Genomic DNA, 17,707 nt, shown 5'->3' on the forward strand with positions numbered 1-17,707 from the left:
AATGAGAAAAGGTAACGACATGAAAAAAAATTAGTTCCCTCTCTAAAATGTGTTCTAATGAAGTTGTAGATTGAAATATACCCCAATGAGCACATTTATTTCATCCGACCAGGTAGGAATTAATGTTGCTAGGGACTGTGGAAATCATCAGCACTGGTCATCAAATATTTTTGGCATTCTACTTTCTGGGTATGTGGCAGTACTGCACTTCCCTGTCACCTCTGAAATTATACCTGAACATGTGACTTGCTTTAGTCAATGAAATATGAGTTATAGTGATGTGCCATCACTTCCGGATAGAAGTCTTTGGGCACCAATAAACACAATCCATCACACTGCATTTTCTTGCCTCAACAATTGTGGAATCATGTGCTAAGCCATGATCTCCAATCTAGATCTCCAAGTGACCAGCATTATGAGCAGGAGAATCTCTCCCCAGCCACACTGGACGTGATGTCAGTGAGAAACTTAAAGCAACCTTCTGTTGCTCAGGTTTGGGGGAAGTTTGTGACTAAGACATAAATTAGCCTATCCTATTTTACAAAAGATCTTAGCTGCTTCACAAAACAAAAACTAAAACAAGCACAACCACCACCAACACAGAAAGTCAAAGAAAACTCTTTTCACCATCTTTCCGTGCTACCGCAATGGTGTGCATGAATGACCTGGCTGATGCTCTCAAGAGCATTAACAATGCTGAAAAGAGAGACAAATGCCAGGTTCTTGTCAGGCTATGCTTCAAAATCATCTGGTTTCTAATTGCAATGATGAAGCACGCTTTCATTGCCAAATTTCAAATCACTGATGATCACAGAGCTGGGAAAATTACTGTGAACCTCACAGGCAAGTTAAACAAGCATGGAGTGATCAGGCCCAGATTTGAAGTGCAACTCAAAAATCTAGGAAACTGTCAAAATAACCTACTTCCATTCTTCTAGCTTGGTTTCACTGTACTGACAACCTCAGCTAGCATGACGACCATGAAGAAACAAGACAAAAACACACAGGAGAGAAATCCCGTAATTTTTTTCCCTAGGAGTATATAACAATGTGCAAATAAAATGCCTCAATGGAGAAAAGGGGGAGGGGAGTCAAAGAAAAAATAATCTATTTTGTTTACCAGGATCAATCCCACCACCCAAAATCTCAAGAGAATAACAAGGCCAAGGGTACAAAAGGAGAGTGCAGTCTACAAAAGGTGCAGCCTGAGGCCCTTCACTAAAAATGAAATAATGTTCTGTGGTGGAGTAAGGCTCCACCAAATTTACATGCAGTAAAATTACAAATCTTGCTCAGGCCAAAGTAAAATCAATGCACTCTGCTGGTTATGAATGCAAACTTACCTAGAACAATAAAGCAAAGCTCTTCCTGGTTTTCAAGGGTAAATTTCTTCTGTTAACGCCTATGGCAACTTTTGTTGCTTTATTTGAATACTTAATATCTTCACAAAGCATACCTTTTAGAAGTTCCTAGCACAGTACCTAGCTCAGTAAAGTTTTTTTTGAATGAACCCTTCAAGTCCTTAGTGACTGAATATGGAGGCAGCCCATGAGATGAAAGGGAGGGGGAACACCCAATAGTGTGAGAGGTTATCAAGTTGGTGCCAGCTGTGGAAGTCAACACCCACTCAAGGCTAGCCCATCCCGTTAGTTTTCTTAGCCAAAAATCCAGTTCACCAAATATATTCTAAGAATCTACTATGAGAAAAAATGCAAAACAACTCTTAAAGCTTTGGGTACATCTTAACTCTTAAGCCATTGTCTATCCTGAAAATTGTTTCACATAAGGTTTCAAAATGTTTCCACTTTCCTTCTGGTGATAAACTAGTGATAATTTAATAAACAAAGGGTTTAATACACTTTATTTTTTAGAACAGATTACACTTACAGAAAATGTGAGGAGACAGTACAATGCTCCCCTGTACACAGTACCCGGTATCCCCTCTTATTAACATCCTACATTAGGATGGTAGTTCCACTACACTTAATGAACCCATAATGACACACTATCATTAACTAAAATCAACGGTTTATTCAGATTTCCTTGATCTTTACCTAATGTCATTTTCTGTTCCAGAATCCACATTACATTTAGTTGTCACGTCTCCTTAGTCGTCTCTTGGCTCTGGCAGTGTCTCACACTTTCCTTGTTTTTGATGACTTTGATTTTTTTTAATTAATTAATTTATTTTTTGTGTGCATTGCATCTTCGTTGCTGCACGAGGGCTTTCTCTAGTTGCGGTGAGCGGGGGTTACTCTTTGTTGCGGTGTGCAGGCTTCTCATTGCGGTGGTTTATCTTTGTTGCGGAGCACGGGCTCTAGGCACGCAGGCTTCAGTAGTTATGGCTCGTGGGCTCAGGAGTTGTGGCTCGCGGGCTCTAGAGCACAGGCTCAGTAGTTGTGGCACACGGGCATAGTTGCTCCGTGGCATATGGGATCCTTCCAGACCAGGGCTCGAACCCCTGTCCCCTGCATTGGCAGGCAGATTCTTAACCACTGCACCACCAGGGAAGTCCCCAGAATTGGTTTGATGTTTTTGCTCATGATTAGAGTGGGGCTATGGGTTCTGGGGAGGAAAATCACATAGGTAAAGTGCCATTTCATCACAGAATATGAACGGTACATTATCAACATGATTTTTATGACTGTTAATGTTGACCTTGATTCATCTGGTTGCAGTAACAGAGGATTTTTAATAGCTGATTATCAACAAATATTTTATAATTAGTAGCTACGATTACAGTAAACAAATATTAAAAATACATTATTAAAAAGTATTATTCAAAATATCTGTGGATAACCTATATAGCTAAAACCAGAAGTGTGACTACATAAATTGTGGTACATTCACTACACAAATGTCTATAGTCCCTTAAAAATAGCAAATATTAACAGTTATATGACAATATGGAAATCTGCATAATGTTAAGTAAACAAAGCAGGAAGAAAAAAATGAATACACACTGTTCTTACAACTAGGGAAAAAACCCAAAACAGCCTAAAAGAGAAAATACAAAAAATGATAGCCATTATATTGGTTAGATGAGAACATGGGTGATTTCCTTCCCGTTTTCCCAAAGTTTCTACTGTTTCATTGCTACTTTTACAATTACAAGAAAAAGAAAATTTTAACTGCTAAAATTCTGTGAAAAACACTTCCTTTTTGACTGTGAAAGTATACCTATTTTTTTTTAACATGGATTTGGTAATTAGGCCTTGAAAGCATACATTTAAATTCCAATTCTCCATATATCCCAAAGCTTAGTTATTTCTTATCTCTCCAGATTACTGATCATTACAAAACTAACATTCACCTATACTATTGCTCCTGGAAGCCTGAAAACTACATCTGCCTTGCTGACTAGGCTTGAGTTACATGCTTTCAATGAGAAGCTCTTCTGTGGGATCATAAGATGGTGGGAAGGTGTAAAGCCATTTCCTACTTCTGGCTCTAAAAACAGCAGTGGCAGCTAACTGCAGGTACTGTGAACTCCTGCAGTAGTTAGAGTTCGTGGTGAGGATTTTGCCAGCAGTGGGCAAATGCAAATTCAGCAGCACAGGCAATAACTCCCAAGTTTTCGCAGGAGTGTGCCAAGTATCAATGTACTGAGTATTTCCTCTCAGCTCTAAATTTACCCTTCAGTACCACCTGTTCAGTGATAAGAGACTGGACTCTTTTAAACAGTTTTTAAAAATAAATTTGTCGGTAGAGGGTGCTGAAGGGACCACACAGGAGGACTGGAGCACTCCTTGCTCCCACTGCCCTGTCAGTAGGTTTGCTTTAGTAACCAACTTCTCACAGCCCTACTGATAACAGCTCAACACACTCCAGGCCTTGAGCCCACAGTGGTACCCTAACTCTGTCTGCATGCCTACCCATCAACCTTGAGTCTCCTGCATCCACCCTGGAGGGCTGTTTCCTGCTCACCCAGAAACTGTGGACTAGCTCTGGCTTGGACAACTCCATACTTCTCCAATGAGGTCTGAACCACAGCTGTGAGGAGGGGCCCTCACCCCTCGCCAGTCTGTCCTTACTTGGACATTTTCCCTCAGGCCCACAGTACACTTTACAGTAGTCCTTACATCTTTATAATTATTCTCTAATCATAGGTTAACAATTCTTTCAACTTCCTCTAGTTAAGTTACTGTGTTTTCTGTCTCCTCACTAGATCCAAAGTGCCAAGGAAAAAGAAGATTTAAAGAAGAACCAAGTGGAAATTTTAGGTGAAAAATACAGAGTGTGGACTCACTCCTGGACTCAGGCTCAACAGCAGTGTTTGTCTCAAGAAAAAGCACTTGTATTATTCTTTGGAGTTACCAGCTGAACTAACTGCTTCCCCACCCCCACCCCCCACGAAACACCATTTTTACTATGGAAAAAAACAAAACAATAACAAAATGACAAACAACAGTTATTCAGACAGATTTGGGTATTCGGCAGGCATTCTGTCATAAAAGAATGAAGTGAGCCTAAGAACCAAGGAAAACACTGACAATATTTGCTGCCACTGACAAAAATAAAACTTTCAAGCAAATATTAGGATTTTAGAAAACCTACATCCACCACAATAAGAACGACAGCTTCTCCAATACCTAAAGCCTTTTTGAGATACGTGGTAACGTTAATGAATGTGACTTTTATGTTACACAGGAAAATGTGTCAAGATTTGGAAGATTTGCATAACTTGATCCAACAGCTACCAAATCATCAATACATGAGGTTAAAAAGCCATGCATGAGTAAAAGACAATGCATTTTTAAAAACAGTTTTACTGAGGAATAACGGACATCCAATAAAATACGCTTACTTAGAGGATATCACTTGATACGCTTGACACTGGTAAAACTGTCACCACAATCAAGATAATGAACATATCCATCACCACCAAAATTAACTCATGCCCCTTTGTAATCCACCTTCATCTCATCCTTCTCTCGCCCATCTTGTTCCCTCCCAACTAACTGTTCTCCACAGCACGTATAACCATCTCATCATGCCATATAATTTACTACATGTTTATTTTCTGTCCTCCCCTCCTCCTCTACCAAGCCAAAAACAAGAACGTAGGCTCTATGAAAGAAGGGATTTTGTCTATTTTGTTACCAGCCTAGCCCAAGTGCATAAAATAGTGCCTAGCTAGTTAACAGGTGCTCAATAAACACTTGTCAAATAAGTGCACGTATGCTTGCCCGTAAGCATGCCAAAGCAGTGAAAGTTGATCTGTGGCAAGAAGAATGAAGCAGGCATTATGGGAAACAGAGATGAAAGACCATGTGGTTCTAGAAAGACAGTAACTAGCTGTCTGGTTCTGACAACTTCCTATCCTTTTAACTCATTACTTCCAAATCTAAGTCACCTCAAGGTTTTACCATAATAGATATAGAACATGATCAACTATGATAAAGTTCAGCTTCATCCCTTCCCAATGAATATGACTCATAAAGCATAAAGAACAATTGTTTTGGCAGTCCATAAAAATAGGCTGCTAAGATTTTATATTACATTCTACTAGTGTGAGCAGTAATTTAGAAAAATGAAAAACATCAGCTCTATATATCACTGGGCTGAAATGAGAGCACACTACTATGGCAAAACGTTTAATATCTTAATGAGAGTTTCATACATCAATACTTGCAACATTTACTCCAATGTTGCAGTGCTTTTACTTTTAAAAAATGTATATCCTTGAGCAAAGAACAGATTTTTTTTTTAAACTGAAAAATATCAGTGCTTTGCAGGATCAGATTCCTAGTCGATAAAATGAGGAAGATCTAAGATCTCCTCAAGCTCTGAAGTTCAAATATTTGATGATAGAGAGCAGTTTACCTAACAGAACTTCTTTCAAAATCGAAGTCAATCCTCTTACACCCTGCCGCTGCCTTACCAACTAAGTTTACATCATATTCTAAATGCTTTGTTGTCATTTCAACAACTTTTCATTTCATCTTCACTAGGAGTAGATTCTGTCTCAAGAAACCACTTTCTTTGCTCATCCATAAAAAGCAACTCCTCATCTGTTAAAATTTTATCATGAGATTACAGAATTCAGTCACGTCTCCAGGCTCCACTTCTAATTCTATTTTTCTTGCTATTTGTACCACATCTGCAGTTACTTCCTCCACTGAAGTCCTGAACCCCTCAAAATCATCCATGACAGCTGGAATCAACTTCCAAACCCCTATTAATGTTGACATTTTTGCCTCTTCCCATGAATTACAAATGTTCTTTTTTTTAATTTTTTTTTATTAAAGTATAGTTGATTTACAATGTTGTGTTAGAATCACTAATGGCATCTATAATGGTGAATCCTTTCCAGAATGTTTTCAATTTACTTTGTCCAGATCCATCAGAGGAATCATTATCTATGGCAGCTATAGCCTTATGAAATGCATTTCCTAAATAATAAGACTTGAAAGTTGAAATTACTTCTTGATCCATGGGCTACAGGATGGGTGTTGTGTTTGCAGGCATGAAAACAACACTCATCTTGTTGTACATCTCCATCACAGCTCTTGGGTGACCAGGTATATTGTCAATAAGCAATAACATTTTGAAAGGAACCGTAGGTAGGTTCCTTTCAGTAGGTCTCAACAGTGGGTTTAAGATATTCAGTAAACCATGTTGTAAACAGATGTGCTGTCATCTAGGCTTTGTTGTTCCATCTACCGAACACAGGCAGAGTAGATTAAAAATAATTCTTAAGCGCCCTAGGATTTTTGGAATGGTAAATGAGCAATGGCTTCAGCTTCAAGTCACTAGCTACATGAGCCCCAGTAAGAATCAGCCTGTCCTTTGAAGGTCTGAAGCCAGGCATTGACGTCTCCTCTCTAGCTATGAAAGTCCTAGGTGGCATCTGCTTCAAATATAAGGCTGTTTCCTCTACACCGAAAATCTGTTTTTCAGTGTGACCACCAAGAATTATCTCAGCTGGATCTTCTGGATAACTTGCTGCAGCTTCTACGTCAGTATTTGCTGCTTCACTTTGCACTTTGGTGTTATGGAGACAACTTCTTTCCTTAAACCTCATGAACCAAGCTCTGCTAGCTTTAAACTTTTCTTGTGCAGCTTCCTCAACTTTCTCAGCCTTCTCAGAACTGAAGAGAGTTAGAGCCTTGCTCTGGATTAGGTTTTGGCTTTAGGGACTGTTGTAGCTGGTTTGATCTTCTCTCCAGACAACTAAAACTTTCTCTATATAAGCAATATGGCTGTTTCTTATCATCCATGTGTTCACTGCAGGAACACTTTTAACTTTCAAGAACTTTTCCCTTACATTCACAACTTGGCTAACTGGTGCAAGAGGCCTAGCTTTCAGCCTATCTCGGATTTCAACATGCTTTCCTCACTAATCTTACTTATCTCTAACTTTTGACTTAAAGTGAGAGACATGAGACTCTTCCTTTCACTTGAACACTTAGAGATCATTACAGTTATTAAATGGCCTAATTTAAATATTGTTGGGCCTCAGGGAATAGGGAGGCCCCAAGGAGAAAAAAAGAGATGGGAACAGAAGTTGGTGGGGCAGTGAGAATACACACATTTATCTATTAAGTTCACAGTCTTTGTGGGCACAGTTCATGGTGTCCCAAAACAATTACAACAGTAAATCACAGATCACCATAACAAATATAATAATAATGAAAAAATCTGAAATATTTAAAAGAATTACTAAGATGCGACACAGAGACATGAAGTGGGCAACTGCTTCAGGAAAAATGGCACCTATAGACTTACTCGATGCAGGGTTGCCACAAACTCTCAATTTGTAAAAAAAAATTAATATCTGCAAAGCTCAATAAAATGAACACAATAAAACAAGGCATGGCTATATTATGAGAATAGATTATAAAACTGTTGATTTTACAAAAATAAAACAATACACTGAACACTTTAGAGATCTTTAATACCTAGCAAACACAAAATATGAAGGGTCAAAGTCCATCTGGCAAACAACCAATTTTCTAATAGAATTCAGTCTTGTTTACTACAAATATGAAACATTCTGAACATTGTAACATCATATATGGTACCAATAGAGGAAAGCAACATGCAATTTTTAAGAGATGGAAGCGCTTAACAATCTCTTTGCAGGTTGGTATTTCAGATTCGTTTGCTCAGATTAACATATTAAAAAATAGATAAGTAAACAACATCATCAGTGTTTTTAACGAGTGATAAAATTTAAAGATTTTTAAAATTTTTATTTTATGTTTAGCCATATTTTCCAAGTCTCCTACCAAAAAAAGTTTCTTTTATAATCAAAAACCCAATTGCATTTTTTAATTTAAGAAATAAACTGTAATAACTCATTTAGCAAACAGAAGTTTCCAAGCTTTTTGGTGTCTTCACTTTGTCATTTTTATCCTGAAATCTTCTGTAATCCTCCCTTTTCTTCCAGCATTTTTTCAAGTTAAATTTACATTAGCTTTGAAAATTTCAGAAGACTTCCAATTTGGAATTTTGCAAAATCAGGCATTAGCAGTATTAAAATTCACTTTCATTTCATGACTAACAGTGTCATAAAACAAATGCAAAGTAAAGCTTTGTCAAATTATGTAGATGATTCATCTTATAAAGGGAGTGACAAAAATACTGTCATCTCAACACTGGACACTGGGTATCCACTTATAAATTTAACCACGGACTCTGACAGACCTGAGTTGGAATCTTGCCTCTGCCATGTTACCTGTATGACCTTGGGCAAGTTGTTTAATCATACTAACCCTCAGTTTCCTCATCTGTAAAAAGGGAATGGTGCCTACCTAACAGTCTTAGGAGAGTTAAATGAGATGTGTATAAAATGTTTAGTGAAGTACATACCATCCATCAAGTCCTCGGTAAATGTCAGTTATTTCAATAGAGAACAGTGTTCAAGTCAGTAAATAAATATCATTTGTACCTCACCCTGACTGAGGGGGGTGGCAGTGCACTAGAAACACTCAGAAAATATTTCTTTCATGATTCCAGCTTTGTGATTCTGCAATTCCTGAATCACCACTATCATACCATAAGTGTATGCAATTACTAAGTGCCTAAGCTCAAAGAATGGGAATTTAATAAAACATGCCAGTATATATCAATTGATAAATCAATAAACACATGCATTACTAGACTGAGTCATTAAAATTTGAATCCAAAAGGATGTATGGATGTAGATGGAAATGTACACACTAGGACCACCTGTCAAAAGAAAGTAATTCCTAACCTCCTCAGCAGTTTCACTTTACTGTTTTTTCCAAAGGAGTCGCCTGTGGTGATTACCTTTCACTCACGGCACATAATAAAAACAACTGAGCCATAATGAAAGGAAAACTGTGTAATCAGGATACCTAGGTTCAAATCTTTCTCTTACTAGGGTGTGAAACTTGGACAAACTATTAAAACAACTAAACTAACTTCCACACCTATAAAAGATAATAATACCTTCCTACTCCATAGGGATCTTAGATCAAATGTGAAGGCATGTAACTATGCTTTGTAAACTGTCAAGTATAACATGCAAATATCATTACAGTTGAGGTTCTTCCTATCGAAGGAAAGACGTCTTTAAAAAAATGATAAATTGATCCCCTCCACGCATCACATATACAGACATCAAACTTTTCATCACCCATTATTGCACATCACGATAGTCCCCAACGACCTTCATCTAAAATCATCAAAATCGCAACCTGTAAGGTTGCAAGATGCTTATCATATCCCCACATAATAAACCCAAAGCATAAATGTATCTTCACCGATAACCGCAACAACAGGAAAGCGATTAGGAATTTCCTCTATAGACTCACGCAATTATTCGATAAACTCCAAAAAGATAAAACTGCTTAAAAACTACCTTCGCGGGATCAGCAAATGCGTTTCAATAGTCACAGATGTTCAGTCATGTCTTCACTTCAGTATTCAGTTCACAAGAGTCAGCTTGTTCCAGAACAGCCACATCCAAAACACACGCACTCACAAAGCAAAACAGACACACAAAACTCTGCTTATTGGTGCCAGAAACTAAGCACAAAATAAACTACACCGAAACAAAGAGCCTTCCTGCTTCGAATAACCCCGGTGGCCCTGCCTCTGCCTCGCTTAGTAAACAAACAACTAGGGGCCACGCAAGCAGAGGGCAAGGTTTATTTTAAATACGGAGTCACTCCACCAGGCCGTCACCTGGCGGGGTATTTTTCGCGAAGTTTCAGTCAACAAAGAAGTTTTATCGTGAAAGGGTCGGGCCCGGAGAGCGAGGGGCAAAGCGACATAAAGAAAAACAAAACCGAGTGGGGAAGGGCGTGGAAAACGCCCCCAGACTTCGTGCAGCGACCACGGCGCCGTCCCCCCCACCACCCGGGACTGGCGGGACAGAGGGGGCGGGGAGCCACGCCGGCCGCGGCCACCTCAGTCCGACGCCCCCGGCCCGGGTAGGGGTCCTGAGCTCCGCGCGCGCGCGCCGGCGAGAAACGGCCGGGGGCGCCAAGGGGTCACCTCCTGCTCCCTGCCGCCCCTCGAGCCCGCCGCTCGGCGGGCAAACGGCCCGGGCGCCTCATCCCGCCCGCCGGGTCGCGCCGCCGTCCCCACGCGCCCGCCCCAAGCCGAGGCGCCCCCGCCGCTCCGCCCGCCGCCTGCCTCGAGCGCCGCGGACCGGGCGCGGGCCCGGCCCGAATCCGGTCGCCAGAGCAAGGGCGCGGGCGCCGCCGACTTACCTTCCTCGGCGGTGTCCATCTTGTCTGGGGCGGCGAGGGGGGGCGGCGGTGACGCAGCCGCCAAGCTCCCGCGGCGGAGGCCGAAGCCTTCCAGCCGGGGCGGGGGTAAGGGAGGAGGGAGGAGGGAGCGGAGCCGGGCCCAGGCAGGTGCGTTGCTCAGGTGCGAAAGAGGAAGCTAGAGGAAGGAGAGAGGGGGACAGGGAGAGGGAGAAAGGCTGACAGAAAGCGGGTGAGGGAGGGGAGGGGGAGGGGCGGGGAGGGCGGAGGGGAGAGGCCTGGGCGGGGCGCGGAGGCGGAAAGGGCGGGGCGCGTCAACGACAGGTGCCGTCACTTCCGGCGGCGGCCGCGGCTCGTTGGCTCGGTGGGTGGCGGCTGTGGGGGCGTTGCGGCGCCCCTCGCAGACAGCGGGTGGCAGCTCTCGTGGGTGGCGGGCCGCACGGGCTTTGTCCCGCGGGCTGCGCGGGGCAATGGGGCTGAAACCTTAGAAGGAGCTGAGTTCTAATGACCCCGAGGGAGGCAACAAAGAAGGCGCAGAGCTGAGGGAGGAGAGCAGCGGGAGCGAGCGCCTGACGGCGAGGTGGCGAGCCCAGCGCCGGGCGGGCACGGTGCAGACAAAAGCGGGTCTCAGAGCTGAAGAATTAGTTACCCGGGCGCCTGTGAAAATACGAGTTCGGCGTCCCCCTCCCTCCTGCCCCAAGATTCTGGTGCCGCGTGTTTGGAGTCGGCCCAGGGATACGCATTTTTGTTCCCCACGCGGGCACTTCTGATGCACGTTTTGAGGAAGTACTGAAATATCACTGAAATTAAAAAGGCAAGCTCTAACTGTGCCACACAAATGAAGAAGGGAAACTTCTTCATTTGACTGGAAGGACTGCTTCAATAACCTGCTTAGGCTGGAGGCTGCAGCACTCTCCTCTAAGGGAAATCGGTTCAGATACAGACAGGGCTTGATAACACTGCGTGTCGGACGCTTCTCTGGCCGGAGCTAAATTGCTTCGGACTGAGCTCTGCTTCCATCAGTACAGCACCTTTCCTCACTGTAATCCCTGGCTTTTTGTCTAAATGAAGAACTATGTAGAAAATAACAAGTTAGAATCGCCTGAGTAGAACTAATGGTGTCTCTAATCCCAAGGAAATCTATTTTAAAGAATATGCAGATGACTTGCATATAGATTAGATACATGATACATTCAGGAATGCTAGCGGTCTCTTTTCCATCTGTGTGAGTGAAGGAGTTGGGAAGACGCCCTCCCCCAAGCCTCATCAATCAGAATGAGACTTAGAATAAAAATAACGAAGTGGAATCCTCTGTAGAGAGAGCAGCCCTTGAAGACTGATGTCACTGATTTGACCAGTGTCACTCATGTTACCTGAGGTAGGAGAGAATTCAAAGTCTTGACACGATAATGGAGGCCCGGGCTTCCCTGGTGGCGCAGTGGTTGGGAATCTGCCTGCCAATGCAGGGGACACGGGTTCGAGCCCTGGTCTGGGAAGATCTCACATGCCGCGGAGCAACTAGGCCCCGTGAGCCACAACTGCTGAGCCTGCACGTCTGGACCCTGTGCTCTGCAACAAGAGGCGATAGTGAGAGGCCCGCGCACCGCGATGAAGAGTGGCCCCTGCTTGCCGCAACTGGAGAAAGCCCTCGCACAGAAATGAAGACCCAACACAGCCAAAATTTAAAAATAATAATAAAAAAAATAAAAAATAACCTGGTAAAAAAAAATAAAAATGGAGGCCCGCTGATTTCAAGGGCTGACCTTGAGAACTGAGCATATTTAAGCCTTTTCTTAAATATGTTTAGACTATATTATCTCCCAAGGAATGGAATCTGAAGGAGGCTCATACCCCAGTCCCCACCCCTCCCGCCCAACAGGACAGAGCACTCACATACCCTGTAAGGCCTGTGGCAGACCACTCACAGTGGGTCACAGTTCAGGACCACCAGACCCAGCCTCAGGGGTTGTACAGCAAAAGCAGGAAGGATTCTGAGAGGTAGACTTCGAGATTTACTGAAGGAAGTGCTGATGGTCTTTCCGGGCAGGTATGTGAACCTCCAGGCAGTAGACTTGGGTTAGGATTGGAGGGATGTGGGTGTATGCGGTGTGGGTGGAGGGCTCCCTCCTTTTGTCTTTCTGTGTCTTCCTTTGTGATGCTCAAAGGAAGGTTACTTCTACAGTTGAGAATTGCCCCAACCTTTTTCATTTTTCATTTGGAGGTTAACCCTAAGAGTAATCAACCAATATTTGTTGAGTCCCTACTATGCGCCAGGCATTGGTCCTCACAACAAACCCTTTGAGATACATAAGGCAGTCAGACCTCTCTTGGTTACCAACTAAGCTAGTAGACAAAAGGGAGGAATGGACTGTGGACATGAACAAACTGTGACAAGGGTAGTGGTCCAGTGGGCCCCAGGAATTGCTGGAACCAGAGTCCCCTCTCTGCCCCCATCCCTCTGCTCTGCTTCTCTCTGCACATCAGCTTCTTGTTGTCCCACCAGCTTCCTCCACATGGCTGGAGACAAGGCCCCTGTTAGCTCTCAAGGTCATATCTTCAGCCTCACCATCAGACAGGCTGAAGGCGATGATCTCTGGTCTCAACAATTCCTGGGGAAGGACAGTTCATTGGTCCAGCTAAGTGCCCATCCCTGAACCAAATGATGAGGGTCTGTAAGAACATAACGTGTACACCGCCATTGAACTACATTACTGAAGTGCAGAAAGAACATTTCCCACAAGAAAAGGGAAGACAAAACAATAGATACGCATTATAATTAGAATTCTCGTTGTTTTCAAACAAGGGCACCAAGATGATATAGAAATATTTTTATTTGCCACACTTTTATCCAAGGAAACCAGTTAGAATTCATACAGAATTTCAACCTGAGAAAAAGTCATTTTGATCAAAAGAGACACTTAAAGGTGTAGCATACGTGTGGTTCCAGCCTCTGTGTGTGTGTGTGTGTGTGTGTGTGTGTGTGTGCACTGTGCCATGAGGATACTATAGCTTAGTAATTCTGGATCTCCATATAACAATCAAAGGAGCAACAGGGGATGTGTGGGAAGACAACAGTATAATTTTTTGAGCACTAACTCAAACTAACAACAGTAATTAACCTAACTCCCTATTATGTCCAATGAACGTTAATAGCAATCTTGCAAAGCAAATATTGTAGCCATTTCACAGATGAAGAATCTGAGACAGCTGATAAGTAACTTGCTTTTGGCCATATGTAGAAGAGGAACCAAAATTAAAGCACAGGTCTGTCTTTATCTTCAGACCTCTAATTATTAAACCTCACCTGTTTGCCATTTGCAGCCACACTCTTAACACTGCCACTAAACTCTCAACTTTTTACCATGAGCCCATGTCTAGATAGAAGCCCAAGACTTTGCAACAGTTGCACAGAATCGCTGCTGACCAAGTATACGTATGATAATTAAGTGCCTTACTATAAGCTTAACATTAACGTCTGTAAATAATTGAAGGCAGTTTATGGCATTATCTTAACATTAAACTCTTTCCTTCCTTCCTATCTTCCTTTCCCTCTCATCTCATCTTCCCTTCCCTTCCATTTTTCTATTCCATTTCTCCTCCCTTCCTGCTATGAGACACGACACTAATGTGGGCAAGAACATGGATGCTGAAGGGAGAGGCATGCGGGTGGCAGAGAGAGAAGACTGGTGTGGTTGGACAATTGATTATGTTGAATAATGATGACCAGATTTCCCACTGTTGGAGAAAATACTAATATGGAAAAGGGGAAGGCTAGAAAGAACCCTGAGGTGTTGGATTGGAAATATAGGTATCATTAGGAACTCATTTTTAAAAATGTAAACAAATATAGAAATATATATAGTTGACCCTTGAAAAATGTGAGGATTAGAGGCACTGACCCACTGCTCAGTTGAAAAGCTGAGTATAACTTTATAGTCAGCCCTCATATCTGTGGTTCCACATCCTTGGATTCAACCAACCTCAGATGGTGTAGTACTGTAGTACATATTTATTGAAAAACTATCTGAGTATAAGTGGACCCATGCAGTTCAAACCAGTGTTATTCAAGGCTCAACTATATATGTATGTCTATAAATATCATATATAATATATATCAGACATTAAATATATATGCTAGGAAATATATAATATTTAATATTATGTGTACGTTATATACATTTCCTAGTTCTGTCCTCTGAGACGACAGACATGCAGTGATACCTCAGTAGCTATGGGCACACTGAGTATACAGATTTTGGTTTCTAATACCATGCTCCACTAAAAGGAACCAAGACTGTATGATCCATAATAATAGACCAAGAGTGAACTGTAATGCAAACTATGGACTTTGGGTGATTATGATGTGTCTATCAATCATAGCAAATATACCATGGGGAATGTTAATAATGGGGAGCCTATGTAGGGGTATATGGAAATCTCTGTACCTCCCTCTCACTTTTGCTGTGAACCTTAAACTGCTCTAAAAAATAATAAAGTTCAAAAGTTTCAAAAAATATTTATATGGGAAAAAAAAGAGGAACCAAGACTCTGAAGAAATGTCAGATTTTAGGGCTGAAGCAGGAAAACTACAAGATAAGCCTAGAACATCTTGTGCAGAAATTAAGGAAAGGCTCAAAAAGTGATAGGGTCATGCTAAAAGGATAAAGAAACTGGCTCAAAGAGGCTCCCGTTGGCCATGCTGAGGACAATTTGAGCATGAAAATAAATATTACAGTAACAGATTATAACCTATTAAGTAAAATAGGAATCCATGAGCTCATCATGATATAAATCAGTAGGGAGAGAAAAAAGCTCTTCCTTTGCAGTATAATGCCAACCAATAAATGTAAAAGGAATGATATAAACAGAAAATCACTTACCAACCTGTTAGTGGTTCAGACTGGAGTTGTCAATGGAGGCTAAGAATGGGTGAAGTTTCAATGAGGAACAGGATTTTAGCATATTATTGGAACATTTTCCAACAGTTAAAAAGAAAAGTAGTAGTTTTACAGTGAAGACATCAACATGAGTAGATGATCAAGGTCAACATCACCAGTGATGGGACAGATTGACATAATGAGAAAATTGAAGTTTGTCAGGAATGCATGCCTGAGTCTGGGCATGAGGCAGCATCCAGTGGAATCAAGTTGAGTGTCAGCCTACGGAATATAAGGGCTGTATTCTCGTAAACTCTCAAGGACGTGATAGACAGAAGACTGAGGAACTATTCCAGATTGGAGGAGGCCAAAGAGACATGACAACTAAATGCAATGTATGAAGGAATCCTAGACATGAAAACTAAGAAAGACATTTGCGGGACAGTTGGCAAAACTAAAATTTGAATAGTTTCTTTGAATGGTAGTGTTGTATCGGTGTTGATTTTCTGACTTCTTGGGAGGTCCTTGTTTAGGGAAATGCACATTAGAGTATTTAGGGGTGGTGTAGAATCAGGTCTGAAGCTTGTAGTGAAATGGTTTAGAAAAAGACTGTGTGTGTGTGTGTGTGTGTGTGAGAGAGAGAGAGAGAGAGAGAGAGAGAGAGAGAGAGAGAAAGAAGTTAAAAGTTGGTGAATCTGGGTAAAGGCAATATCGGAGTTTTTTTGGACTGTACTTGCAACTCTTCTGTGAGTCTGAAATTATTCTGAAATCATTTTTTTAAATTAAAATTGCTACGTGCTAATGGAACTATAAAGCAGTGGTTCTCAGATCTGGGGAGTCTCAGTCATTCGCACCTTTGACTATCTGACAAAATCTGTGGGCTTTTTTCCCAGAAAAACTGCATAAACACAAAATGTTGCACACAGTTTCCAGGAGTTCATGGTTGCCTTCAAGTCCAGGCAGAAACCTCAGGTTAGAAGAGCTTCTCATTTAAAGTATTGAGAAAAATGATGATGTTTACTTCCCTTTCCAAGAATATAGCAGGCTAGGTTATTTAGACCAACAGTTGAAAATACTTGATAAAATATTAACATATTTGTAAAACCACTGAAGAGTTGACAAAAATGGTAAAGCAACTAGCAGGCCGGAATCTAAGGATGGGATAAATGGAACAAGGCAGTTGCTTTTGCTCTGCTGATTACAGGCAAACTTTGAACCTGAATTTTGACAGCTTCCAGGAGCAAGAATAACAACTGTCAAAGCCCAGAGCCTGCTCATGGTGAAACATCTGTTAAGAGACCTACCAGGATTCTCCCCCAGGGCCTCCAGAACTGCGATCTCAGGAGGAATAGTGAACCAAAAGTTAGACCCCCTCTCTGAAACTTTTAGGAAAATTTGGTTTTGCTGAACCTTATTAAATTATACCCACGAACCAACCCTGGCATGGATTGCACCTCAAACTCATGACACGCCAGTAACCAAATAATCTCAAGCAATAAATTTAGTTCAAAATGATCCTGAACTACTGGGACCCCTAAGTACCTGGAAGATACAATATAGTAATCCCATATCTGGGATATATATATATATGTATACAAACAAGAACGTACAGATAACAGAAACCATCCTACAAAGACTTCAGATATGGGATTACCAGACAAAGATTGTAAAGAAAGTATACTTACTAGGACCTTTTTTGAAAAAAAGTGATGAAACAATTTTAAAATATCAATTTTATGCCAGAATTACATCTTTGCTGCCATTTAAACATACAATGAAAAATTTTTATCAACAAATGAAGGTAATAATTTTTTAGGGCGTACACAAGCAAAATCTTTAGAGAATTCTGCATTAGCATGAATGAGGCTACATCTGTCCTTGTGCACTTGGAAGTCAATGGCTGTGGATCTTCAACAGCCGTGGCCCCCTTTCATTTACTGATGTTTCCCTTAGGCCAACACAGGTCTGGACATGTAGTAGTAAGTCAATAAATATTGGCTGAATAAGCAAAGCATAATTTTCCAGTAGATACTTTTTGTTGCTGAAATAGCAACATGTATATGAATGCCTTTCTTAGCAAGAGACACATTCATAAGGTAGCTGAAATATCAGTTGAACAACAGTGATATATAAGGTTTGGTGTGT

The 17,707-nt window shown here is 41.5% G+C and overlaps 1 protein-coding gene and 1 pseudogene across 3 annotated transcripts in view; one reads left to right on the top strand and one right to left on the bottom strand.

The window, feature by feature from the left end:
* Positions 1 to 10,947, bottom strand: part of MARCHF6 (membrane associated ring-CH-type finger 6) — a 76,283-nt gene extending 65,336 nt beyond the window's left edge. Inside the window, exons 1-2 of one of the 3 annotated variants that reach the window (XM_032625688.1) lie at positions 10,689 to 10,925; positions 9,833 to 9,950 (exon numbers count right to left, since the gene is read on the bottom strand). Coding sequence is in view for 2 of the 3 variants with exons in the window: in XM_032625686.1 (XP_032481577.1) it covers positions 2,055 to 2,085 (31 nt within the window). In the remaining variant the exon portion in view is untranslated. Of the gene's footprint in view, positions 1 to 2,054; positions 2,191 to 9,832; positions 9,951 to 10,688 lie in introns of those variants that run through there. The other 2 variants (XM_032625686.1, XM_032625687.1) reach the window with 2 other exon arrangements.
* LOC116750712 lies at positions 648 to 1,012 on the top strand (annotated as a pseudogene).
* Positions 10,948 to 17,707: the final 6,760 nt, after the last annotated feature.

Source organism: Phocoena sinus, chromosome 3 (assembly GCF_008692025.1).
Source record: "Phocoena sinus isolate mPhoSin1 chromosome 3, mPhoSin1.pri, whole genome shotgun sequence".
Lineage (NCBI taxonomy): Eukaryota > Metazoa > Chordata > Mammalia > Artiodactyla > Phocoenidae > Phocoena > Phocoena sinus.